We start from the raw sequence: 22,942 nt of genomic DNA, 5'->3' as shown, positions 1-22,942 counted from the left end.
ATTATTAACTGGAAAACTGCATTACCTTACTGGCCTTGGTAGTTTCATTTACCAGAAGCCTAATAAGCCAATTAACCAATTAATGTTCTCTCAGCTGTTTGGTAGCCTACAAGAGCCCTATATTGAAAAAGCTCTACGTCTGTATAATAGGAAATGCCAAAACATTTTTCCGTTGCTTTATTTCGTCCACTGGAAACCATATATTTATGTAGAACGTAGGCTACTTTGACATAGCCTGGTCCAACCAGACCATCGTAACTTTGACAGTTTTATAGTGAAAACTAAGTGTCAAATTCCCTGCTGAGCAGGCATAATGTTGGCCCAACACTTTATGGATGTTGTTATTTAATATCATAATAATTTCGCAAATGAGGCAAACATAGGCTAGTCCTAGGCCTACTTATATTCGTCATTGTCATTTTTAGGTTTTCATTACCAATCTATGCACAATGTGAGTTCAAGGATTATTTTTCAAACTTCTAAAGTTGTTCCTCCTTCTTCATTTCTGACGATGGCTGCTGTGTCACTTCAGGCGGCAGTGCTCCAGGCGATGCCTTCACGTCGCTTCACGTGCTCTTTTACTGGATCTCACAGATGTGTGGTGAGAGGGTGAGAAGCACCAAAATATGGCGCTATCGTTTTCAGCCAATGGGCGGCCCGTTTGTAACAGGTCGCAGCCAACGTCACTACAGTGGCGGGAACGCGCATTCAAAACGGAAAGGAGGCTGAGAAGAGAAGGCATCGGGGTCGCGCTCATCTGTTTGGCTGGCAAATGCCTCTGGTGTAACAGGCCGTTTCATTATGGGGGAGCCAGGACCCCGAGACGAGACGGACCATGACCGACCGACCGCTGCGCAGAGCTTATGCAGGCGGTTTATCCCGGGATAAAATAATTGTGTGTGTCCACTAATAAACAGGCTGTCAGTGAACTGCAAAGGAGGCGGTGTTTGCTGGGATTCAATCAGAGCCGAACAGAGTCGCTGCTGGAGAGAGCGGCGTGAGGAAACTGGGACGAAAGCACTAGTGTAGCCTACAATCTAACTGGATCGAGCTCGGAATAGCGAGGGTGATGGATGAAATGTCGATTCGGTCCGGTCAGCCCAGCCCTGTCCGAACAGGGCGGGTTCATCCGGAGTGAAATCGAGTCGGCTCTTAAATCTGTTGTCCGATGTCCGCTTTCTGCCTACTAGACCTGCAGGCGTCCGCCGTGGTTTCAGCACCACTGGAGCTGGACAGCGACAGCATGGAGCCCCGGAGCAGCCCTGCCGCCGCCGCCACTCAGGCGCCCGGCGGTGGCGGTGGCGGCGGCTTCCAGGGTCACCCGCTGCGGCGCGCCGGCTCCGGGGGCCTCGGCATGGCCTTGGAGGAAGAACTGGCCATGCTTACAGGGGAGCGGGACGACGAGGACGATCTGCCCGACCTAGAGACGCCCTCGCCGGGGCATAACGCAGACTTTTTGTCGCTCTTCCGTCAAAAGGAGAAGGACTTGGTTTTGGCTGCTAAACTTGGCAAAGCGTTACTGGAGAGAAACCAAGACTTGACCAAGCAATATGAGAAAATGCACAAAGACCTCAACGAAAAATTAGAGGTAAACTATGAGAAAAGAAAATATAATTGGCCTAATTTAAAGGTGCACAATGTAGTTTAGGGTAGGGGGATTTGTTTACTTTTGCCGAGTCAGCAGCCAGTTTACAAAACATATTTACTCTACATGTAATTCTTATTGAATAATTCTATCATCATGAATCAAAAGACAATTATTTTTAGGCACCTGGAACCAAATGTAATACAACAATATGTTATGTAAACAAAACTTTGGACCCTGCTGCTGTAAACAACTACGGTGAAACCATCTATGGGTGAAACAGTAACTTTTCAGGTAGCTTTCTAACTCCAAACAGTGATCCAAATTTCCTGTGAGGAAAGTTTGTTATTTTGTTTGTTTCAGTTATTAGAATATGCCTTTGGAAAATGTTCGCTTCTCTGACACACCCAAAGTTACATTATGCACCTTTAAACACGTTTTAAAATTGCCCCACACCTCTCTGTGGTTTCTTCTCTAAATGCCATTAACATATAATAGTCAGGTTTGGACTTTTGCAATGTAAACCAACTAGAGAGGGATGTCAACGAATGAGGCCTTTAGAGCTCCACAATCAAGCCGAAGAAAGAGGGTTTCCCCTAGCAAGATTCTTTTATTGTAGCACATACGTTTACCTAATGTGCTATAAACTGGGAACTGGTTTCGTAGAATGAATTGGACTTTTCTGTTGATTCTGATTCAAAGATAAAATCAATTAGACAAACTCTGTCATACCTCGTTACAGGTACTAAGCTTTTTAGCCGAGTTAAAAAGTAAGCAAAGTCAGCGATTAAGATCACACATCATGTTTACAATGGATGCTGGACCGCTGAGCTTTTGTTTTTGGGTTGTTGTTTCTCTCAAAATCCTTCACACAAGCCAACACGTGGCCCGAGAAAAGACACAAAGACTAATCCCGTGGCTGTCCAGGCCCCACTGTATCTACTACTGTACATCTGTTCAGCCCTTTGATCCGTATTCATCCTCATGTGAACAGCACAGAGGGATAAGCTGCCTTTTTAATATCAAACTCTTATTAGGCATCATGTTGTTGGGTACAGGTGCTTGTCTACTACTCAATCAGTTGTTGTTTTGATCCTCTTAATCCAATCCAAATTTAGTTCGGTCCGTTAACTCACAAATGAGAATATAGTGATGCCAGCTGCTTTTTTGCCTATATGACAACAACCCCTATCCCAACTCTGGCAGCCGCTGGTGCTGCAGTGCAACTGTCCACTGTTCATTGCGGTCTAGAGAATCCAAAAGTAGCATCCTATTAGCTAAACTGTCACTCTAGGATCTAGGGAAACAAGAGACTGGTCCAGTTGAAAATCACTTTAATATATCACTGCACCAGATCCAACCTTTGCTTTTATGTCAGGCTATCATAGTGGCAGTTGTTGTCAGCCTTTTGCATGTGAAATGTCCTTCAGTTTTCTGGTGTGTGGCACAACTCAGAAACTTTTCTACACTCTAAAAGGTGGAGGCAGCAATTCTGGAGAACACTTGATGTCAAAACAATCTGTGAATATCTCCTCACTATCCCCTACCTGTACGTACTGTATGTGCCCTGAAAAGAAATCTGATGTTAATACACAGCCTATGCTCTGTTAACGGGTAAGTGGACAAAGCGCATGTAAACAAAGTGGGCCACCATAGCTAGCAACATGTCTGTTTACAGAGCCTAGGCTGTGTATTACCACCAGAGTTTTTTATTCAGCGCACAAACCGGACAGATATGTGGTGGATCGTTAGTAGATACTCACTGATTTTGACAGAAATTGATTTTGACTACAAGCGTTCTTCAGCATCGCTGGCTCCACCTTTAATGCTAAAGTGGGCCACGGTACTTGCGTTTTGTAAAATTATAATCACGATATCACAACTAAGCAAAATGAAGGTTTAACTATATTACACCCTCTCTGCCCTTATCCACACACAGCACTTGGAGCAGGAGAAGCACGAGTTGCGGCGGCGTCTGGAGAGTCGAGAGGGGGAGTGGGAGGAGCGCGTGGCCGAGCTGGAGACGGACGTCCAGCAGCTGCAGGGGGAACTGGAGCTCCACCAGGTCCAGCTGAGAGAGGCTGACAGGGACCGCACCAAGGCCATCAGCCAGCTCTCTGAACAGAACCACAGGCTGCTGGAGCAACTCAGTAGGGTGAGGAGCACTGTCCCTCTGTCTGTGTGTGATTTAAAAAATATCTATGTTTATTTTTTGAACCTTCATTTAGACAGGTAAATCCCATTGAGTCCGGAGACTCTTTTACAGGGGAGACCTGTTCCCATTTACACGTTACCATTCACACACACATGTGTGTGTCTGTGTGTGTCTGTACAGGCATCTTGGTGAGGACCAATTTAAACTTTTAACCATTATAGTGAGGGCATTTTTGGAAAGTGAGGACTTTTTGCCTGATACTCACTTCTTCACAGGCCTTTTTGAGTGTTAAGACTTGGTTTTAAGGTTCAGGTTAGAATAAAGTTTTGGTTAGGGTTAAGTTAAGCATGTACGTGTGTGTGTGTGTGTGTGTGTGTGTGTGTGTGTGTGTGTGTGTGTGTGTGTGTGTGTGTGCGTGCGTGCGTGCGTGCGTGCGTGTGTGTTCTAGGACTGTACAATATCGGGAAAACATTCATGTGCAATAACATGGTTGAATATAGCAATGGCGATAAAACTTGCGATCAATAAAATAATAATTAAATATACAGTGTTGATTTCTCTTTGCTTTGAGTTCACTGCCTATAGAGACCAAAGACAGTACATAGGCTATGCAGACACTGAAAATAAATTGATGAAAAAAGGAAATGCTTCGTTATCTCGATATCAACATTGGAGTTGTAGTATATTCCTCCAATGTTGATATAGCGATAACTATACATTTTTGATATATGGTGCAGCCCTTGTGTGTGTGTGTGTGTGTGTGTGTGTGTGTGTGTGTGTGTGTGTGTGTGTGTGTGTGCGTGCTTCAGGCGGGCCAGGACAACCTGCACGGAAGATTTAATCAGTCCAGGCGTGAGTCACTGAGTCACATGGTCTTAATGCTGCTTAAAACAGCTTCTTCCCTCTCCCTGTGTGTGTGTGTGTGTGTGTGTGTGTGTGTGTGTGTGTGTGTGTGTGTGTGTGTTTATGTACAGTATGTGTCTCTCCCTGGCCTGGCCTCAGGGCCACTCAGTCTGCCTGGCTGACATGACATAAGATGCTCAGCCAAGTGAGGATTCATCATCCCCCTGCCTCCATTCAGCCTGTCTCTAACCTCACCTGAATTATGCTAACTCATCAATTTAAAAGAGCAGCTTTTGGTTCTTGAACGCTGAATAATTTAAAAAGGATTGGACGGCACACTTATGCAATAGCACTCTGCATATTGACAGGTCATTTTAGAGCAGTTATATTGACAGAAGCGAGTGGAAAGCGTCTCATATCAAAAGTTCAGATAGACGGATGGATTGATGGACGGACGGAGAGACAGGCAGTTAGATGCAAACACACATACACATAGCAATGAGGCTGTACCCTTGTCGATGAGAAGAAACTGAGATTGGCAGCAGATTGATGGGGCTGAGAGCGCCACTGTTTCTAGTTTGTTTGTGTACAGTGGGTTAAGCTCTGCTAAGAAGCTCAGTACAATATTTTAGCCGGCTATGTATTCAGCCAAACATGGATGCTTTCTCCATACAGAGAAGTCCCTTTGGTGTAACAATGCAACTGTTTTGAATTAAACTTGATGCTGCTTTTAAGGCTAGACCGAGCAGGTAAAAAACTAGTTCAGGTCCTTAAAATGTGTTTTTGGCATGTTCTAAAGGACAAAATGTATCATAAGTCAGTCAATTAACATCGTATTAACTAATCCTTTTGTTATAACCTTCAGAATATTGTTTAGCATCATTATGGAAAGTTTAGCTGATGTAAGTGCTTTAGAAGTTGAGATTTCTGGTTCAGAGCATTGAAATAAACTAATGTTGAGACAATGGCCTTTAAAAATGGTCATACAAGAGAAATATACAGACGCAAACAGGCAAGAGTTTGTAAAATAAACACCTACATGTACATTTTGGAACTTTTATTTATACTAGTACGAATGACACGTTATGGAAGCAAAAAAGCAAAGAATCTCCAAATTGACCAGGGCAAATTTTTGAATGACACCATGTAAGAGGGGTGTTGGTCTACTCTTTTACACCCTTTGTGACTAAAGTTTGTGTCATTGTAGAATTGGCCTTGATTACACTGCATTTCAAGATCCCCACAGTGTATAGAAAGGTTGACTTGTTGCTTGTACAGGTGCTCTGTAGGGCTGCCCTGGGAAAAGGTGTACTCTGCTGCTAGGCAACCCACTGCTCAGGGGGGAGGGAGGAGGCTGTGTGTGGTTGTCTTTAACCCCCAGTGTGCTGCTGTCTGTGTAGCTCTTCAGCTCATCTCAATCAGATTAAACCAGACCCTGCCCCATCATCACATTCCAATCAAGGGCTGTTCTAGCCCACTCAGTCGCTATATGGACAGAAGCTAGTATAGGCACTCAGCATAATTAAACTGCATTTCATTACATTGAAACCTGGGTGTGTGGGTGATCTCTAAAGACATTACCTGAAAGTGGTCCACACTGTGTTTTAGGGGTGTGGGTGGGGGGGCATATCTGATGGTCTTTGTGACACAGTGAAATTTACGAGAGCCAATTGACTGCATCGATCCACATCTCATGATTCAGTGAACTGGGTTAGACCTGCTGGGTAATAAATGAGATCAGCCACCGTCAGTGCTCTCTCTCTCTCTACCTCTCTCTCTCTCTCATTTTATCCATCTGTCTTGCTTTCTTCCCCTGCCCTCTCTCCCTCTGTCCGTGCTCATCACTAAGCAATTGGCTGTGACTAGCTAATGTTAACAGTTTACAGCTCTGTGTGAATGGAGGCAATGTAAAAGTACCCTGAGGAAAACCTGCAGTAGAGAGGCCACTGGAGGCCTGCTATTTTAATCTGCCCTCCCTGTACTGTATAATTGTTAACTCTTTCGTTGAGTCTTATTATGAACTAAATTGGCCTGTATGTGTCCTATAAGCCAAAACAATGGAAAATACATGTGCCTATGCTATGCCCAAGCAATTATGAGCTTGTTATTGTATTTCCTTTAGCGGGCCTGCTGGAAATCACATTTCAGAGAGTGGTGCCTGGATATTACACAGATCCATTGAGCACCATTCACCTAATTTGACAGAACACATCCACTGCCGCTGGGTTTACCATACGTCACCAACAGCAGGAGCAATTAAAGCGGATTGTTGCTGCTATTGCTACGCCACATAGGGAAGAATAGTGATTTATTCAGCAATGAACAAACAAAGAAATAGTTTTATTAAACTATTTATTGCTATTTTAAAAACAACTTTACATTTATTTACTCCTAAATATCATTTTGCATTTATGTTTAATGTATTTTTCTAAATATTTAATGATGAATAAGCCTTTTTTTGTCCCCCATAGACATTACATTACCCCCCTGGTTTCCTGCCAGCTTTTCTGAGGGTGATTTCTGCAGCAAACCCTGTGGCCAAAGATGGGATTGATAGAGAGAGTATCGCCCTCCTAACAACAAAGCACTCTGTTCTTAACAGAGTTTTCAGTTGGCCTCAGACTGGGATGACCTTGAAAAGGCAGGGCACTCCATAGGAAGTGATGTCAGCAAGGCATGGGGTAAAATACAGCGCTGAGGAGACTAAGCTATAATCCCTGCTAATAGCCTTGCCATATGCATTCAGCCAACCAAGACAACTTCAGTCCCTACTCTACTTAATTAATAACAGCAGGTAACTTAGATATTTAGGCAAAGGAGATGCCAAAAAATAATAAAAAATAGATAAACGTCTATGGCTCTGTCGTGACATATTATCTAAGGATCAAGCGTGTGTATATGAGTGTTTTTTCCAATACTGGTTGTTAAAACTATACATTATATTCAATACACAGAGGAAATAGGTTTGTATTGATCCAAGTGCAGAGCCAATGTGGTGTGTGTGCGGCTCTGTATGGGTCGTGAGTGCGAGATGCAGCCAATCTCCTCAGGCCTTAATCTGATCAGAGTGAGGACCTTTCTCTAATGATATTAACACACATGCTCAACAGAAGACTGCTGGATGCACTGACCCAAGCATAAGTGTCTTGTGTGTTTTATGGCCCTAGTCAAATCATTTCCCTCAACCCTCCGGAATTGACTTCATTTTAAGGTTGACGGCAGCCTCCAGTGACTCATCAAACCTGTTCATTTCAGGCGGTAAGGCAGGGGGCGTATGGAATGAAATGTTCTGTCATTTAGAACAATTGGACAAGCAACGTGTAATATGAACGTTTTTTTTAATGACACAAAGCAGCACTTTGTGACTCAGTGCAGTGTTACTTCCACATCACCAGAATATTCAGTCTCACTTCTCCTTTTACAACCTCTGTAGCCGGGGTTGTTGAACACGCTCCCTGGGCATCTATCCAAGCCATCAGATTGGATGACATCCAGCCCCAGTGCATGACGTCTGTCTCCGGTCAGCCAAAGGTAGCTAGCTGTGGCTCTCAGGGATCAGCTCTCTGATAAGGTGTGATTGGCAGGTGATAGTCACTCCCTAAGTGTTTGTTATGTAACAGTTGGTCCATGAGTCTAGACGAGGCATCGCTCAAATAGCAGAGTTATTGAGACCACCAAGTCCCGGCTCCACCAATCCCACACTTCTTGCCGGTTGCCATGACAACCCGAGTGACATGAAAAGCCAAACTCCACGTGTTGTTACCATGGGAATGCGCTGTACAGAATGGCAAAGGGGTTTACAGTTTAAAGCTAGGCTGCACCATCGAAGACCCGTGATACACCTTGCAGTCATATCAGCTAAATCGTGTTCCAAAGCCACAGACAGCCAAGCCTGCAACCGAATCAACAGGAGTGATATCACCTCTTCGGATTTCCACCCTTCCCTGGAAACTGGATGTACATTATAAGAGAACAATATTAAAAGAATGTGTGTTGATAAAATCACTTTTGGTTAAAAACAGTGAATATCTCCTGACGATGTGCTACCTGTCCGTATGTGTGTGTGCTGAAAAAAAAATCCATCGTGAATTTCAAGCTTAGACTTTGTGAACGGGCATGTTGCTAGATGGGACCCCTTTGTTTACATACCTTGTGTTTACATAACAGTTTACAGAGCCTGGATTGTGTATTAACATTTCATTTTCTTTCAGCGCACACATAGTACGGACAGGTAGGAGATTGTGAGAATATTTTCACTGATTTTGACAAAAAGTGATTTCGACCACCCCACCTTTAAATGTCAGAGCAAAGCAGCTGATAAGAAACTCGCCTGGATGCTGAGCCCTGCTTTTCTGCCCCCTGGATTCTGTCATACAGCAGTCAGATTTGAGTTGTGTGTCGTGCTGATAAAGCCTGATCTGGGATCTGAAGAGTTTATGTCCAGATTAAGCGACTATGTCTGCAGTCAACTGTGTGTGTTTTCTCTGACATGATTTCAATCTGCCAGCATATTGGGCCAGTGGGTCAGACGCTAGTTAACACGGTGACCAGCCATTGCACTGGCATCCAACAGCCACACACATCTGTCTCCCACACAGAGAAGATAGGCTCACATAGCCATCACATGGAAACTCACATCCGGCCACAATGAACACTAGCCTGGCCCCACAGACATTAACACATAGTAACACATCAAGGTGACATAAGGCTGGACATGATCACTGTTCAAAGAATGTGAAAGAATATCATCACTACTAAAGTTTAATGCTTTCATTTTGAATCCATCTGTTGCTGAGAGAGTATAATTATTACAAAGATTAGTGGTCATTATTTCTAGCTATTATTTTATACAAGCCTAATGAATATAGAGGGAGGAGAATGCATGTTTTTACTTGGGTTGTAATCATTTAACTATGTTTGTTTTTGCTTTCCAATATAAGTATGTCATTAATATAAAATATCATTAATAATCATCACCATATATTATGGTTTTGGAATAGTCCTTTCTGGAATAACATTACACAAGGAGATGGGTGATGAATTTATTAACTGTAATAATTCATAACTTTGCAGATATATGACGACTTCCACACTTGTATAAGAAACTCTTTGAGGAAAACCTGTAGAATGTTTGGCATGAACTTATGGCCACAGTTGTATCATCCAAATCACACAGGGTTAAAACCATAGATAGTAAATGAAAAACAGAGCGCTGCATTATTAATTACTGTTCAAAGTGGAGCCACAGAGAGCCGTAGAGCTGAGTCACAGACATCATGTCAGCCCGGCCTTTCCACAGACAGCTGTTGAGCCTCCTGCATCTCCCTGGGAGCTTCTTTAAGAGCTGCAGCAGTGTGGGCTGCCACCTAGAGGTTATCCTTCAATAAGCTTTTACAAACATTTCATTACTTTTATAAAACTTAGTTCAACAATCTGATTATTTGCTGTCTAGACCGTTTGACAGGACTGTGTGTGTGTGTGTGTGTGTGTGGCCGTATCAAACGGTCTCCATGGCAACAGTCTTTTTTTATAGAACGTTCGGACAGAGAAAGGCAGGGATTGGTTCAAAAATACTTATTGTGTCATTAGAACCAGAGCATAGCCCGCCCCATCTTGACCAAATGTAAAGTTTATCAAACTTAAATGAAAACACTCTTTATTTGGATTGATAAATATGCCTCACTCTGAGATGCTTACTATCATGCAACTAACTCCCCAAATGACATAGTAAAGAGGATTAAATGGATTTAGGTTTACAGGGGCTTTAAGATTCATGGTAGGCATCTCGATTTTCCCTCAGAACCCAAAACAAAATAATAATAATAAAGATATTTTGACCTCCAAAAGGCGAGCTGATTCCCTCAGAGTTGAGGACTGCTTGCTACAGTAATAAAAACCCCATGCAGTTTCTCTATTTCCTATATTGTTTCTGACATATTTATTGTTTTTATTACTTTTTTTTATGTTTATTGTCCTAAGTGAGCTGTAAAAAGTGAAGTTCTTTTTGCTGTTGCCATGGTAGTGATGATAGTGTGATATATGTGATATGCTCAGCCAGGCTCTGTGTGGCCCGATCACACCTGTTCAATAAGCTCAACTGATGCACTCAATGTGCTGCTGGGCTGTATCCTAATAAATACTGATTCTTTAGGGCTTACAAGTAGGGCCACGATGACATTTGAGTTAATACACAGCTTTGGAATGCAGCATTTACAGGAACAGGGATGCTTTATGAGTAGCACTTTGTAGGTAACACTGAGTACATAATGCAGTGAACATCGGTGTGTATTTGCATGTGTGGGTGTGGGTGGGTGGGTGGGAGTGTGGGAGTGCTTGGTTGCGTGTGTGTATGTGTGTGTGTGTGTGTGTGTGAGTCTGTGTGTGTGTGAGTAACCTCGCTGTCGCAGTGAGGGAAAACACAGACTAAATAGCTTCCGTGCAATCTTTCTAATGTTACTCATCAGTTGAAAATAAAAAACAATATGTTGTCATTTCAGCATTGCCATGAATAGTGATTAAAGGATAACTTACTACAATTCTTTCTCTGTCTGTCTGTCTGTCTGTCTGTCTGTCTGTCTGTCCGTTTGTCTGTCCCTCTGTCTGTCTGTCTCCGTCCAGGCTGCAGAGGTGGAGGGGCAGCTGTCCACTCAGGTCCATTCATTACGGGATGATTTCAGGGAGAAGAGTATGTCTACAAGCCAGCACATGACACGACTGGAGACTCTACAGGCGGAGGTGAAACACACGCACACACACGCACACACACACACACACACACACACACACACACATAGACACACATACACACACACACACACACGCACACAAGCACACACAAAGGAAAGGACAGTAGAGCTATTTTTAATTAGCAAAATTTTTTTTTCCTTTTTTCAGTTACTGGTATTCGGCAAAAAGTATGTGCCTATAGGTACAGCAGGTACCAAAGGAAGTTAAAGCACCTCTTAAAAGAAGAGATAACACATTCCTCCTCATACAAATAAATAGTTGAATTACTTTACCTTGAAATGCTGAAATGCTTTTTCAATGTTATACACCCAGGAGTGTTATGCTGAAGTAGCTAATGGTGGCTAATGTTATCTAACGTTAGCAAACCTTAGATACATGTTGCAGTGTAACTGACTTTACCAAGGCAGTACGCTTATTTTCTAACTCTTCTCTACTTATGTTGCTGTTATGTTATTGTTGAGCATGTTACAGAGAATCATTTAGATGACAAGATAAGCTGTATACATGATGGAAAATGAAATTCCATTGAAGCAAATGCTCTTATTCTAGAGGTGGATGGTCTTCAACTTTTACTAAACAGTTGTGGGATTTCTCTCAAACTGTATCTTTTTTCCTTTCTTTCTGTATCTTTATCTCTCTCTCTCTCTCTCCTCACCCCCTCCTACATCCCTCTCCCTCCTTCGCTCTTGGTCGGAGCAGCAAGGGCTAGAAGTGAGTGGCGGTTATTGAACGCTGTCTGCTGGCCAGACTGCATGCTGCATGTGTAAAGCCTTGTAAAATAATAGAAACAAGGATTGCACCATTATTTTTCCCCTTTTGAATTTGCAAATGCGTCTCCTTTGTCAAATTAAAGGAGTTGATGATAACGCAAATTCTATAGTCCCATATAGATTATTATTAAATCCCATGCTGAATGAAAACAGACCTTTCTGAACTTACAGAACCATAATAGGTTCATATTGACGACTGTTTTGCAATGTTGTCACCTTTACAGAACTAAATGTATTTATAGAATATTTATATATACAGTATCATTTAAAATCAGTATTTTACACTTTTCACATTCTTATGGCAATCCCTGTTTCCTGAGATGCAGTTAGAAAAAACATGCTTGGTTATGTGTTGTGATGTCAGCTGTGTCATGTAATATATCAGCCATACTGTATGTAACAACAAACAGAGCATATCAATAATGAAGAATTCCCCTTCTTTTCAAAGCCAGTCAGAAAAACACCCAGACTGCAGAGCGCTATAATTGGGAGGGAGAAAAGGCTCCCGCTCTATATTTAGCTTGAGATACTGCAATGTCTGGGTGCTCCCACTATTTTTTCAAAGCTTTGATTTTATATGACATGAGCTGATGACTCATAGCTTGTTTGCCCTATATGTGTGGAGACACAGTCTATTGCAGCCCCCCCCTCCCCCCCCCAAGAAATATCCAGAACTTGGCAATGCGGATACTCGTGTGGTTAGTGAAAACAACAACTGATCCACATGCAAGCTTACTGCGCTGTGAAGTAGGTTGCCAGATGTAGGTCAAAAACAAGCAGGAGGGATACAAAAAATGAACTGATGTTTGTTTAATGGGGAAAGCTGCTCAGCATGCGGCAGCGACAAGAGGTACAACCAATTCATGTGGGGGAATAGTTGGCTGTGCAGCAATGTTGGCCTTCACTAGAAGGAAGGCCGATACACATGCCTGGTTAAGGAGTCAGCTTATATCAAGAGACATTCCTGAAGACCTGGGTGGCAACTAATAACGCCTACGCCGCCACGCTAGGCAAAACAAAAACATTCTTAAGGCCTAGACTAGTGGGAGGGCTTTTTTAATTTTGTGTAAGAGCACAGTTTGCTTCAAAGTAAAGAAAACAACCAAACTGAGCCTATAATCAGGTGCATATATAGCTGCCCAATCTCTGTTCTCTAAAAAAAAAAAAGCCTCTTTCCATTGAATGGCTGTTTGTAAGCGTTTGCCGTTTGCCCTGTTAGATCACGATGCTGTCTGAGAGGAAGCTGGAGCTGGAGCGCAGGGTGCAGGGCATGCTGGAGGAGAACGAGCTGCTACAGAACACAGTGGAGCAGCTGAGAGAGAGGACGCTGCTCTTTGAGAGGCAGTGTCACGACAAGGACCTACAGGTACACACACACACACACACACACAAACACACACATAGAAATCTTATTGTTATCGTGTGTGAATGACCTTCTTAAAAGTTTATTTTGCTTCAACATTTAGCCCTCTTCTGTTTTCTTTGTCTTTTTATATCCTACTACCACTAAGCAGCTTTTGCTAGTTTTTTTGTGTTTGTTTTTTTTCATACTCATACTATAGTGAAATTGTGTATGAATGATAAAGATGGGGTTATTTGAAAAGTGGTGGGGACACTTTTTTAGTCATGTAGGCCTACTATTCTTTTTGCCAATCTTCAGATCTAGAATATAGGGAAGATTCTATAAACCATAGTGGGGGCGTCTGGGGTTTTGATTATGACAAATCTGATCATGACTGTATAACTTGCTTAAAGGCTTGTTGTCAACATCACTTTTAAAAAAAAGTTTAGATCTGTTACCTGTCTGTATTGTGTGTGCGCTGAAAGAAAAATGTCAGCGCACACACAATACGGACAGGTATTCACTGAAATTAGAAATTAAAACTATGTTTTTAAAAAAGATATGCTTTTGCGTATACACACACACTAACATTTCAATTTCACTACAATGTATCCAGTTACGGCAGAGCCAGCTGGAGCTCCAGGAGGTGACGGTGTCTCACAGACAGCTGAGTACCCGGCTGGAGGAGCTGACGGAGGAACACAGCCTCCACACCCTCACCCCTCACCCCTCCAGCCTGCTGTGTGAGATAGAGCAGAGCATGGAGCAGGAGGAGCAGGAGCAAGAGAGGGAGCAGGTAGGGACAGTCACTGGTGGAAATACTACCTGGCTCTTTACTTGTGCTTTAGTACAGTATTTGAGTAAATGTACTCAGTAACATTATTACATCTGTGGGCACAGTAGGATTTTGAAAAGACTGATAAAACTGTCAAATACTTTGCTGGGCTTTTCCCAAACACTCTTGCTTGTCTGTTCAGCTGCGTCTCCAGCTATGGGAGGCCTACTGTGAAGTGCGCTCACTCTGCTCTCATCTCCGGGGAAATGACCTGACCGACTCTGCGCTGTCCACCGACTCTTCCATGGACGAGTCGTCAGAGACGTCCTCAGCCAAGGATGTGCCTACAGGCTCCCTCCACGCGGGCCTGCTGGAGCTACGCAGGCTAACGCAACATCTGCTGGACGGCAACGAGTCCACGGTAATGAGCAAGCTAGCTCTGACAATAAGCCTGTATTTAGAAAGGTGTCTGAATGCCTCAGTTTACGGCTGTTGTGGTATCCCTGATAGAATGGTGTCATTTGGTATGATTACAGGGGGGGAAAGAGATAATGGTTCTAGACCTAGACACTGCAGTAAGCATACTACGATTTGTTTAGGTTTTTAAAACAGAGACAGTAAGTAATATAATTGGTGTAGATTTAGCTAAAAATGGTATATGAAACAGACAGGTATAACAGCATATTGAATATGTTTTGCAAAGGGCTGCTCTTTGTTGACTTGTGTGTTTTCAGTGTTTCCTGCTATAAGTAAATAACTTATGTTGCTATATTAATTACTGAGCCAAAATAGAGTTTGACCTGAGATCTATTCAGCCATTTGTGTTTGGATACTCTGTGTTGTATGAATGTTTACACCAAGACGTCATGTTATGAGTAATCAGTTGTTTTGGCGTGTCTTTATCGACACACCACAGCCCTATCAGTAGCTATAAAGAAACAGAAAACTGAACAGAAACTAACAAGGACTCAGGGTCACTGTAGGCACCTGTGTCATGGTTGTTGTGTCCTTGGGCAAGACACTTTGCCTCGTGTGAATGTCGATAGTTAGCCTGCTATCGGTGTATGAATGTGTGTGTGAATGGTAACGTGGGAAAGGAAAACAGGTCTCCCTTGTAAAAGAGTCTTCGGTCTCAATGGGATTTACCTGTATAAATAAAGGTTAAAAAAAAAAAAAAAAAAAAAAAAAGATAAGATAAGATAAGATAAGATAGGAAAATATATTCCTCTATCCGTCCTCCAGAGGGCAAATGTACATTATGACAGCAGCAAAAGCCACAGAGCAGCAGTTTATAAAGGCACTAATGAAAAGTAAAATAGTATGTTAGTTACAATGTATTATGAAATAGCTTACAGTCAGGTTTACAAAAGTAAGTGAACCAACGGACAAAATAAAAAAAATTATAATGATGCAAATGTGAAACAAACTTTTAAAAGATGTTTTTAATTCAGCTTACTTATCAATACTTCCTCTGTGGGCCTATCTGATGATAACAAAGTGTGTGTGTGTGTGTGTGTGTGTGTGTGTGTGTGTGTGTGTGTGTGTGTGTGTGTGTGTGTGTGTGTGCGTGTGTGTGTGTGTTGACGCTGTGTGGGTAAAAGGGCTCGCGGCGCAGCGACGAGGAGGCCCTGGAAGATCAGGTGAGGAAGCTGGGAGACGAGCTGAGGGAAGTCAGGGAGCTGTACCAGGCAGAGCGGGGCAAGACCAGAGGCAATGAAGAGGAGACGCTACAGCTGCACAACCAGGTACTGCACACACACACACACACACACACACACACATATCATACACACACACACACACACACACACACACACACAGAAACACACACACACAGGCACACAGCTCTTTCTTGGCGGAATTAAACTGCATTAAAGTTATACCAAGTTGTACCGCCATGTTTCTACCATAGCAAAGAACAGAAAGAGTGGGTGTCCGCCCGAAGTGCACAAAGTACAGTATAGAATAAATACAGTAGCTAAAAGCATGTGCACCTCATCACTTGACTTTGTGGAAAGACTTGATGCAGTGGTGGATGATGCCATCTTTAGCATCTTTAGCAAGGGAGCGTTGCAATCTAGAACTCTTACCAGTAGATGATGCCAGAGAACTCCTATACGGTATTACACACTGTACCTTTAAGGCAAGAGCAAACATCTGAACTCTTTACAGCTCTGCTCTGCTGTTAGTGCTGTGAAAAAAAGAATGTCAGACTGCCTTCATTAATTCAATAATACCTCCTGTCTTCCTTAGCGGAAGCAGATCACCAGATTGTGTGCCAATGTGAACTCGGTGTATGTTGTTTGTATTGTAGGACATTGCTTCAACCTTGTCTGCTAAGACAGCTCGCTCTCTCCTGTGGCTTTCAAATGCCAACGTACATGATTTACAAGAACAAAGCTACACACACACACACACACACACACACACACACACACACACACACACACACAGGTCACCTATTCTCTTGCTCTGAACTGGGTCAACTTGAATATCAGTCTCACACATGAGCAGCCCTTTGTACAGCATTGACATTAGGGACTGGATGTAACATGTTTTGGGGGTTAAGTTGACGAGGTCTTTGTTATTGTGCAGATGGCGCTGCTCTCTGTAGAGATGTGCTCTCTCCAGGAGGACAACCTGCGCATGAAGACCATGGCTGAGATAGAAGAACCCAGTGAGCAGCTCCAGAGTGCCATCAGAGACAGAGACCACGCCATAGCCAAGTAGGATCACAACACATACTGTATACAGGCAGAAACTCACAATTCTGGGCTTATTTTCTTTACAGTAATAAGTGTTTGCAATTATTACAATTAGTAATATTATTATTGTACTAGCTGAGATTTGGTGTTATGGTTGTGAAGCAAACTGTGGGCCCTGCTCTTGTAAAAAAACATCAGTGAAACAGTAACTTTTAAGGTAGATTTCTAACACGTTTCAAGTTTGTTTACTCGGTTATGAGATTATACCTACGGAAAAATATAATATGCTGACACACCCCAAAGTCACATAGTGCACCTTTAAGTAACGGAGGTAAAGTACGTAATCCACTGCTGCAATTTATAATGAACCAGAATTGTCTTTTGAATTTAAAACTCCCGAAAGTTTAAGCCTTTAAAAATGGAGCTACAGTCCACCACCTTAGCGTAGCATAAAGGAAGACTGGAAGTTGGGAGAAACAGCAAGTCTTGCTCTGTCAAAAGGTAGACGAGCATGAGAGTGGTATCAATCTTCTTACGTTTTTTTTCGATTGCTAACCCACAGTGGGCACAACTGTAGCTCAATGTGCAAAACTCTAACTACAGTCTGCACTACCAACAGTCACTGGAGCTGAACAGTTCACTTCACCTGCAAAACAGGTTCAGTGCAGCAAACACTATGAACCAGCCTCATTGAGATAACACACACTGTCATTCAGAACACACTCAGAGTAGAAACACTAGCATCAAACCCCAATACTCAAATTACAAACTTTTAATTTGTACAGTTTTGAATAATTTGAGTTACTTCACACAAATTACGTAATATTTTCTTTGAGGAAAGAGTGAAATTAGTTCACATGAAATTGTTTATTTTATAACATACCAGTTATGTTTAGGTAAACAAAAATAAATGAAGATCAGAAGTTTGCTTCAATAGATACAACTTTTTATTTTATATTTTATTGAAAACATTTCCAAATGTAGTATTTATCTGTGTAAATATTCTATAATTGTAATACAGAAATCAATTCCTGTAATGTTGTCATTTACTGTAAGGATGCAACTCTTACATTTTCGTTTGCTTGAAAATTCGTATTACAGATGCAACTTTAGATCTTTGCAGATTGCATTGCACCCTCAACCCTGCCTCTCTCAATGAGAGACCATGATTCACAACAGGGTCTATCAGTGTTGCCCTTACTGTATTTCATCAGACATTACAGCTCTATGTCTTCCTCCACACATCCAGTCTCACTGCTTCTCTTCTCCCTCCAACAACCTGTCTTCCTATTTTTGAGCTTTCCTTATACTGTATATACAGTATGTTCACTGACAAGTCTAAAACAAGACACCTTCTTAGTGTTTCAGTTGAAATTGCAATCTGCAGTGTTTAAAATGCACTAGGCTGATATCCATTCTGTTTTGAATGTGTGGTCTACAGTTGAGACAGCAGTGTGTTAGCATTTGAACAAAGTGCTGGAAATCCACAGTGTTGTGCAGGATGCGGTTAAGCCATCAGATAAGTGTGTAAAGTTTTGAAATTTCTGTTTAAGGAATGAAAAACGATGTAGAGTTTGGTCCACATGAACCGCTGCTGTGCATAGTGTAGTTAGAGTTTTGCACTTGTCGTTCCAGTTGTGCCCACTGTGGTTTAGCGATCGAAAAAAAACTGTGACTAACTAGCTACAGAACATAGAATAAGAGTGCTCACCAAATAGTTACACTATTCCTCCCAAGACTTGTTGTACATGCATGGCCTTGTTAGAGAGCTCACTAGTCCCTCTGTCTGTCTGTGTGCCCTGCAGGAAGAAAGCAGTGGAGATGGAGCTTGCCAAGTGTAAGATAGACATCATGTCTCTGAACAGCCAACTGCTGGACGCCATCCAGCAGAAACTCAACCTGTCGCAGCAGCTGGAGGCTTGGCAGGTGGGTCAAAGGTCACAGGCAATGTGATGAAATTAGAAATGAGACTATACTATGAATATACAATTTATACTGTATATACTGTATATATATAAATATTTATACCATGGTCTGGCTGAATATTGTTTCCTGATTGGCTGGCAGGTGTGCGTTATGACCGTGTGACGCACACGTAGTTCAGCTCATGTTTAATCACCTCAGAATGACTCCACTAGCTGTTGTAAGGCACGCCATGGAGGTGATGAATGGAATAAATGTACACATCAAGGAGATCTTTTCTCTTTTTTACACCCCTGCATGGCATGCATGGCTTGCCTGCAGGGTAGTGCTGTGCCTTCATGGTGGCCACACTAACTACTTAACACAATCAAAATATTGACTAAACATGACTGTAAACCTATACATTAACATTACCATGAGCCTTTGTAATCGCCTCCCCTGGCCGTATGTAAACAGTGGTTTACATACGGCCAGGGGAAAAAGTTGTATCTACATAAGCTGTGGTTACAAGTTATTTAGCCTTTGACTAATAGCAACATCAATGGAAACATAGACTTTAAATTTAAAAAATGACAGTTGCCTCTATGTCGTGCCTCAGAACCGTATGGGCCACATCACATCAAATATTTATCAAATATTTATATGTGAAATGAAATGAGGTTCCAGAACAGTTGGTCAATGTCCTTTCTCTCCCCTGTAACTTGTGTTGGTTATGTACACTAAACCAATCAATTCACTTCTGACCGTGTTTGCTTGTGATGAGTTAATAGGGAATCAAATTACCTATGTAGCCCAAGGAAATTGTGTGTCTGCATCTGTGTGTGTCTGTGTCTGTTTATGTTTTGTGTGTGTGTGTGTGTGTGTGTGTGTGTGTGTGTGTGTGTGTGTTCCCTCCCCCTCCCCTCCCTCCTCTGTAACTAGCAGCTCTTTCCTCTCTCTCCTCCCTGCCTGCAGTTTGCCTCCTCAGGGCTCTTTACTGTTTGGCTCTTGTGGTTTCTGATCTAGTGGCCTTTCTCAGCTTCCGTACCACCCTCTCTCCCCCTGTGGTACCCCCCACCCCACCTCCTGCCTTAGAGGTGAGCCCCCGAGCTGCGCCAACCTCGCCGTTTCAGCCCCAAGTAACCCACGCCATGCCAAACCATTCCACGCCATGCTTAAAGTCGGGGTCAGTGACTCTGGAGAATGCTTGTTCAAAATCACTTTTCGTCAAAATCATTGAATATCTGCTCATGATCCGCCTACCTGTCCGTACCGTGTGTGCTGAATATAATTCAGGTATTAATACACAGCCAAAGCTATGTAAACTGGTATGTTAGTTAGGGGACCCAGCATAGCTGGCAACATGCCCGTTTACAGAGCATATGCTGTGTATTGCCACTGGACACACACACAGTACAGACAGGTAGCGGGCGGTGAGGATATATTCTCTGAATTTGACAAAAAGTTATTTTGGCAACATGCGTTCTCCAGAATTGCTGACTACACCTTTAACTGACTCAGAAGAAACGCTCATCTCTGCTTTTCTGACCCAAACCATTCATCACCAGAGAACCATCCAGAGCCACCACCCTGTCTCTCCCCCTGCCTCTGTCTCCTCACTATACACCTGTATCTACAGTCATGTGTTATGTGCAGGGTCCACTGGTCAGCTTACCTGTTGAGAGATGAGAGCACAGACTCCACAAACAGCCCTGTATCCACAGTAGATCATAATGCTTGGATGGCGCATGATCATATTTAATATTCTTTTTGATAGTAGGTGACATCAAAGCTTAAAAAGACATGAAATCACTAAGAACTGGTTTGAATCTCACAGCACAATTGTTGCCAAGTTGATTTATCAGCGTGCCAGAGCCCCCTGGTGGCCTTTTCACTATATAACGTCCAACAACAGACTGGCAACTTAATCAATTGATTGAGTAAGTCACAGTAGTTGGTGCAATTTAAAACAGTGGTTCCCTCTGCTATATTCTCAGGAGATGTGTTTAATGGAAAAGGAAAGCTAAAAAATCAATAAATAATAATAGTTCTGCAAAACAAAATTTGGTAAAGAGAACAATGAGATCGTATGCTGTATTAAAGAAGCAGAGTATTTATTAAAACAGTAGAGGCTTCATGTTTCCTGGCTCCTTAGAAATGAAGGTCCATCTGACCCCAGTAGCACGTATGCTCTCAGGGTGAGAATGGCCAAGATCAGACAGCAAGTCACATACTTTATACAAGGTACAACGATGCGCTTCAGTTCACCATAACAACAATACAGTGTGTTTCAGTTGGCCAGTCATGTGAGGGGGGAGGGGTGTGTGTGTAGGGGGGGGGGGGGGGTGCTCTGAGTATAAGACAATAGGATAGGTGTAACTTGTCTGAGCGCTTGTGGAATAAGCATTTGATGAATCTAACATTTCAGTTTAGGATACAAGAGAAAATACAATACTCTATACCTCTCATCACACTATATGTATTTCTCTCATCACAGTCTGGAATTTGGATTGCTGTAAAAATGATACATAAACAAAAAATTCAAGGTAAATATTTAGGTAAACAAATGAATAAAGTGCTAATATTGCTCCACAGCAGCTCCACTGACAAGGCTCCCTGCACTGTCTGCAGACTTCATTACTTTATGTTTCCCTCGTTAGTGCAGATATCGGCCGATTATTTTAAAATGCCAATAATCGGCCTGATTAATCGGTCCAGCTATATCATAATGGCCTGTCAAAATCAAACGTTTTGAACTTCATGGTTTAAAGGTGCTCCGAGGAACTTTCAGTTTGTGTTCATTCCTGCACCACCATTAGAGAAAAGCGGTAGAGTTTTTACTACGCCAGCTGTTGTTGCGGGGTGAGCGTACCCATGACAAAAGCATTAAGAAAAATAATAATATAAAAATAGCATTCTTTGCACTGATGGTCTTGTTTGCTGTCACATGTAATTTATGATCATCAGAGGAAAAATGAGACTTGTTTCAGAAATATTCAAAAGTTCCTCTTAGCTATTTTGTGCTTATTAAGTCCCTAAAATTGGATTCAACTGACCTCACAGCCAATCTGTGGCCGGGTAATATGACATATGACATTGTACTGAGAGCATGTAGAACAGGTAACTTTTGACCCCTGGGTTTAAATGCCTGTCATTTCTGATAACTTGGTATTTTTGAAACGATATTCAGAAATATACTGTAGGATTTACCAGGGATGAAAGATTATTGTAGCATTAATACCTCACAGGTAACTTGATCAATGAGTCTGATCTCCCCAGAACTCCCTGTAACACCCCAGTCACCACCATACGCCCCTCTCAGTGCAGGTGTCTCTCTCCCCTCTCTCTCTCTCTCTCTCTCTCTCACTCACTGCTTTGTGTCTGTCTTCAGGATGACATGCACAGAGTGATCGACCAGCAGTTGATGGATAAGTACCAGGATGAGTGGCGTGCGGCCCCCTCCTCTTCCTCCTCGCTGTCCGGGCCTCAGGCTCAGCCCTCCAGGCGCGCTCGCCGCCTCTCAGACCGAGACAAGAGACTTTTCTCTTTTTTCAAGAAGAGCTGAGCCCCCATTGGACCTGGCCCAGAGCACAGCAGACAGACAGACAGACAGACAGACAGACAGACAGACAGACAGACAGACAGACAGACAGACAGACAGACAGACAGACAGACAGACAGACAGACAGAGGATGAAGTCACATCACAGCACAGGGGGGTAACAACAACACAGCCAAGGACAGGCAGTGGCACACACAGAGGGTTGGGAGAGAGAGGGGTTGGAGGGGCGGGGAGATATTGCACTTTATCTGTTACTCTTCTCCTTGCTGATTGATTGGGGACAGCTGACAATGACCCCGTTTACATGCACAGCAATACTTCGATACTAACCTGATTAAGATTATATAGGGTCATATTCAGAGTAAGCCATAATTGCATTAAGACATGTAGAGTATTCTGCATTTGCCGCAGTTTACGATGCATGCCCTGGTTTACTGCTGTTAATCTAGAGTGTGTTAACCTCCTTCAAACAAGAGGTGTCATTTTCAGATGACGAAACAATGCAAGACCAAGATAATACCATAATGAGTGAGTGTTCATTTTCCTTGGAAGGGATG

General features: G+C 42.6%; 1 protein-coding gene across 1 annotated transcript; it reads left to right on the top strand.

The window, feature by feature from the left end:
* Positions 1–1,168: 1,168 nt before the first annotated feature.
* Positions 1,169–22,389, top strand: bicdl1 (BICD family like cargo adaptor 1; the record flags this gene model as incomplete). Its single annotated transcript, XM_080041139.1, has 11 exons — positions 1,169–1,588; positions 3,525–3,740; positions 11,202–11,318; positions 12,030–12,041; positions 13,320–13,466; positions 14,059–14,238; positions 14,420–14,638; positions 15,819–15,962; positions 16,813–16,943; positions 18,728–18,848; positions 22,216–22,389. 11 exons carry the CDS (start codon positions 1,169–1,171, stop codon positions 22,387–22,389), a joined length of 1,881 nt encoding a protein of 626 aa, XP_079897265.1.
* Between the last annotated feature and the right edge of the window lie 553 nt (positions 22,390–22,942).

This window comes from Ammodytes marinus (assembly GCF_949987685.1).
Source record: "Ammodytes marinus genome assembly, chromosome: 2".
NCBI lineage: Eukaryota > Metazoa > Chordata > Actinopteri > Uranoscopiformes > Ammodytidae > Ammodytes > Ammodytes marinus.
This window is presented reverse-complemented; position numbering and strand designations above follow the sequence as displayed.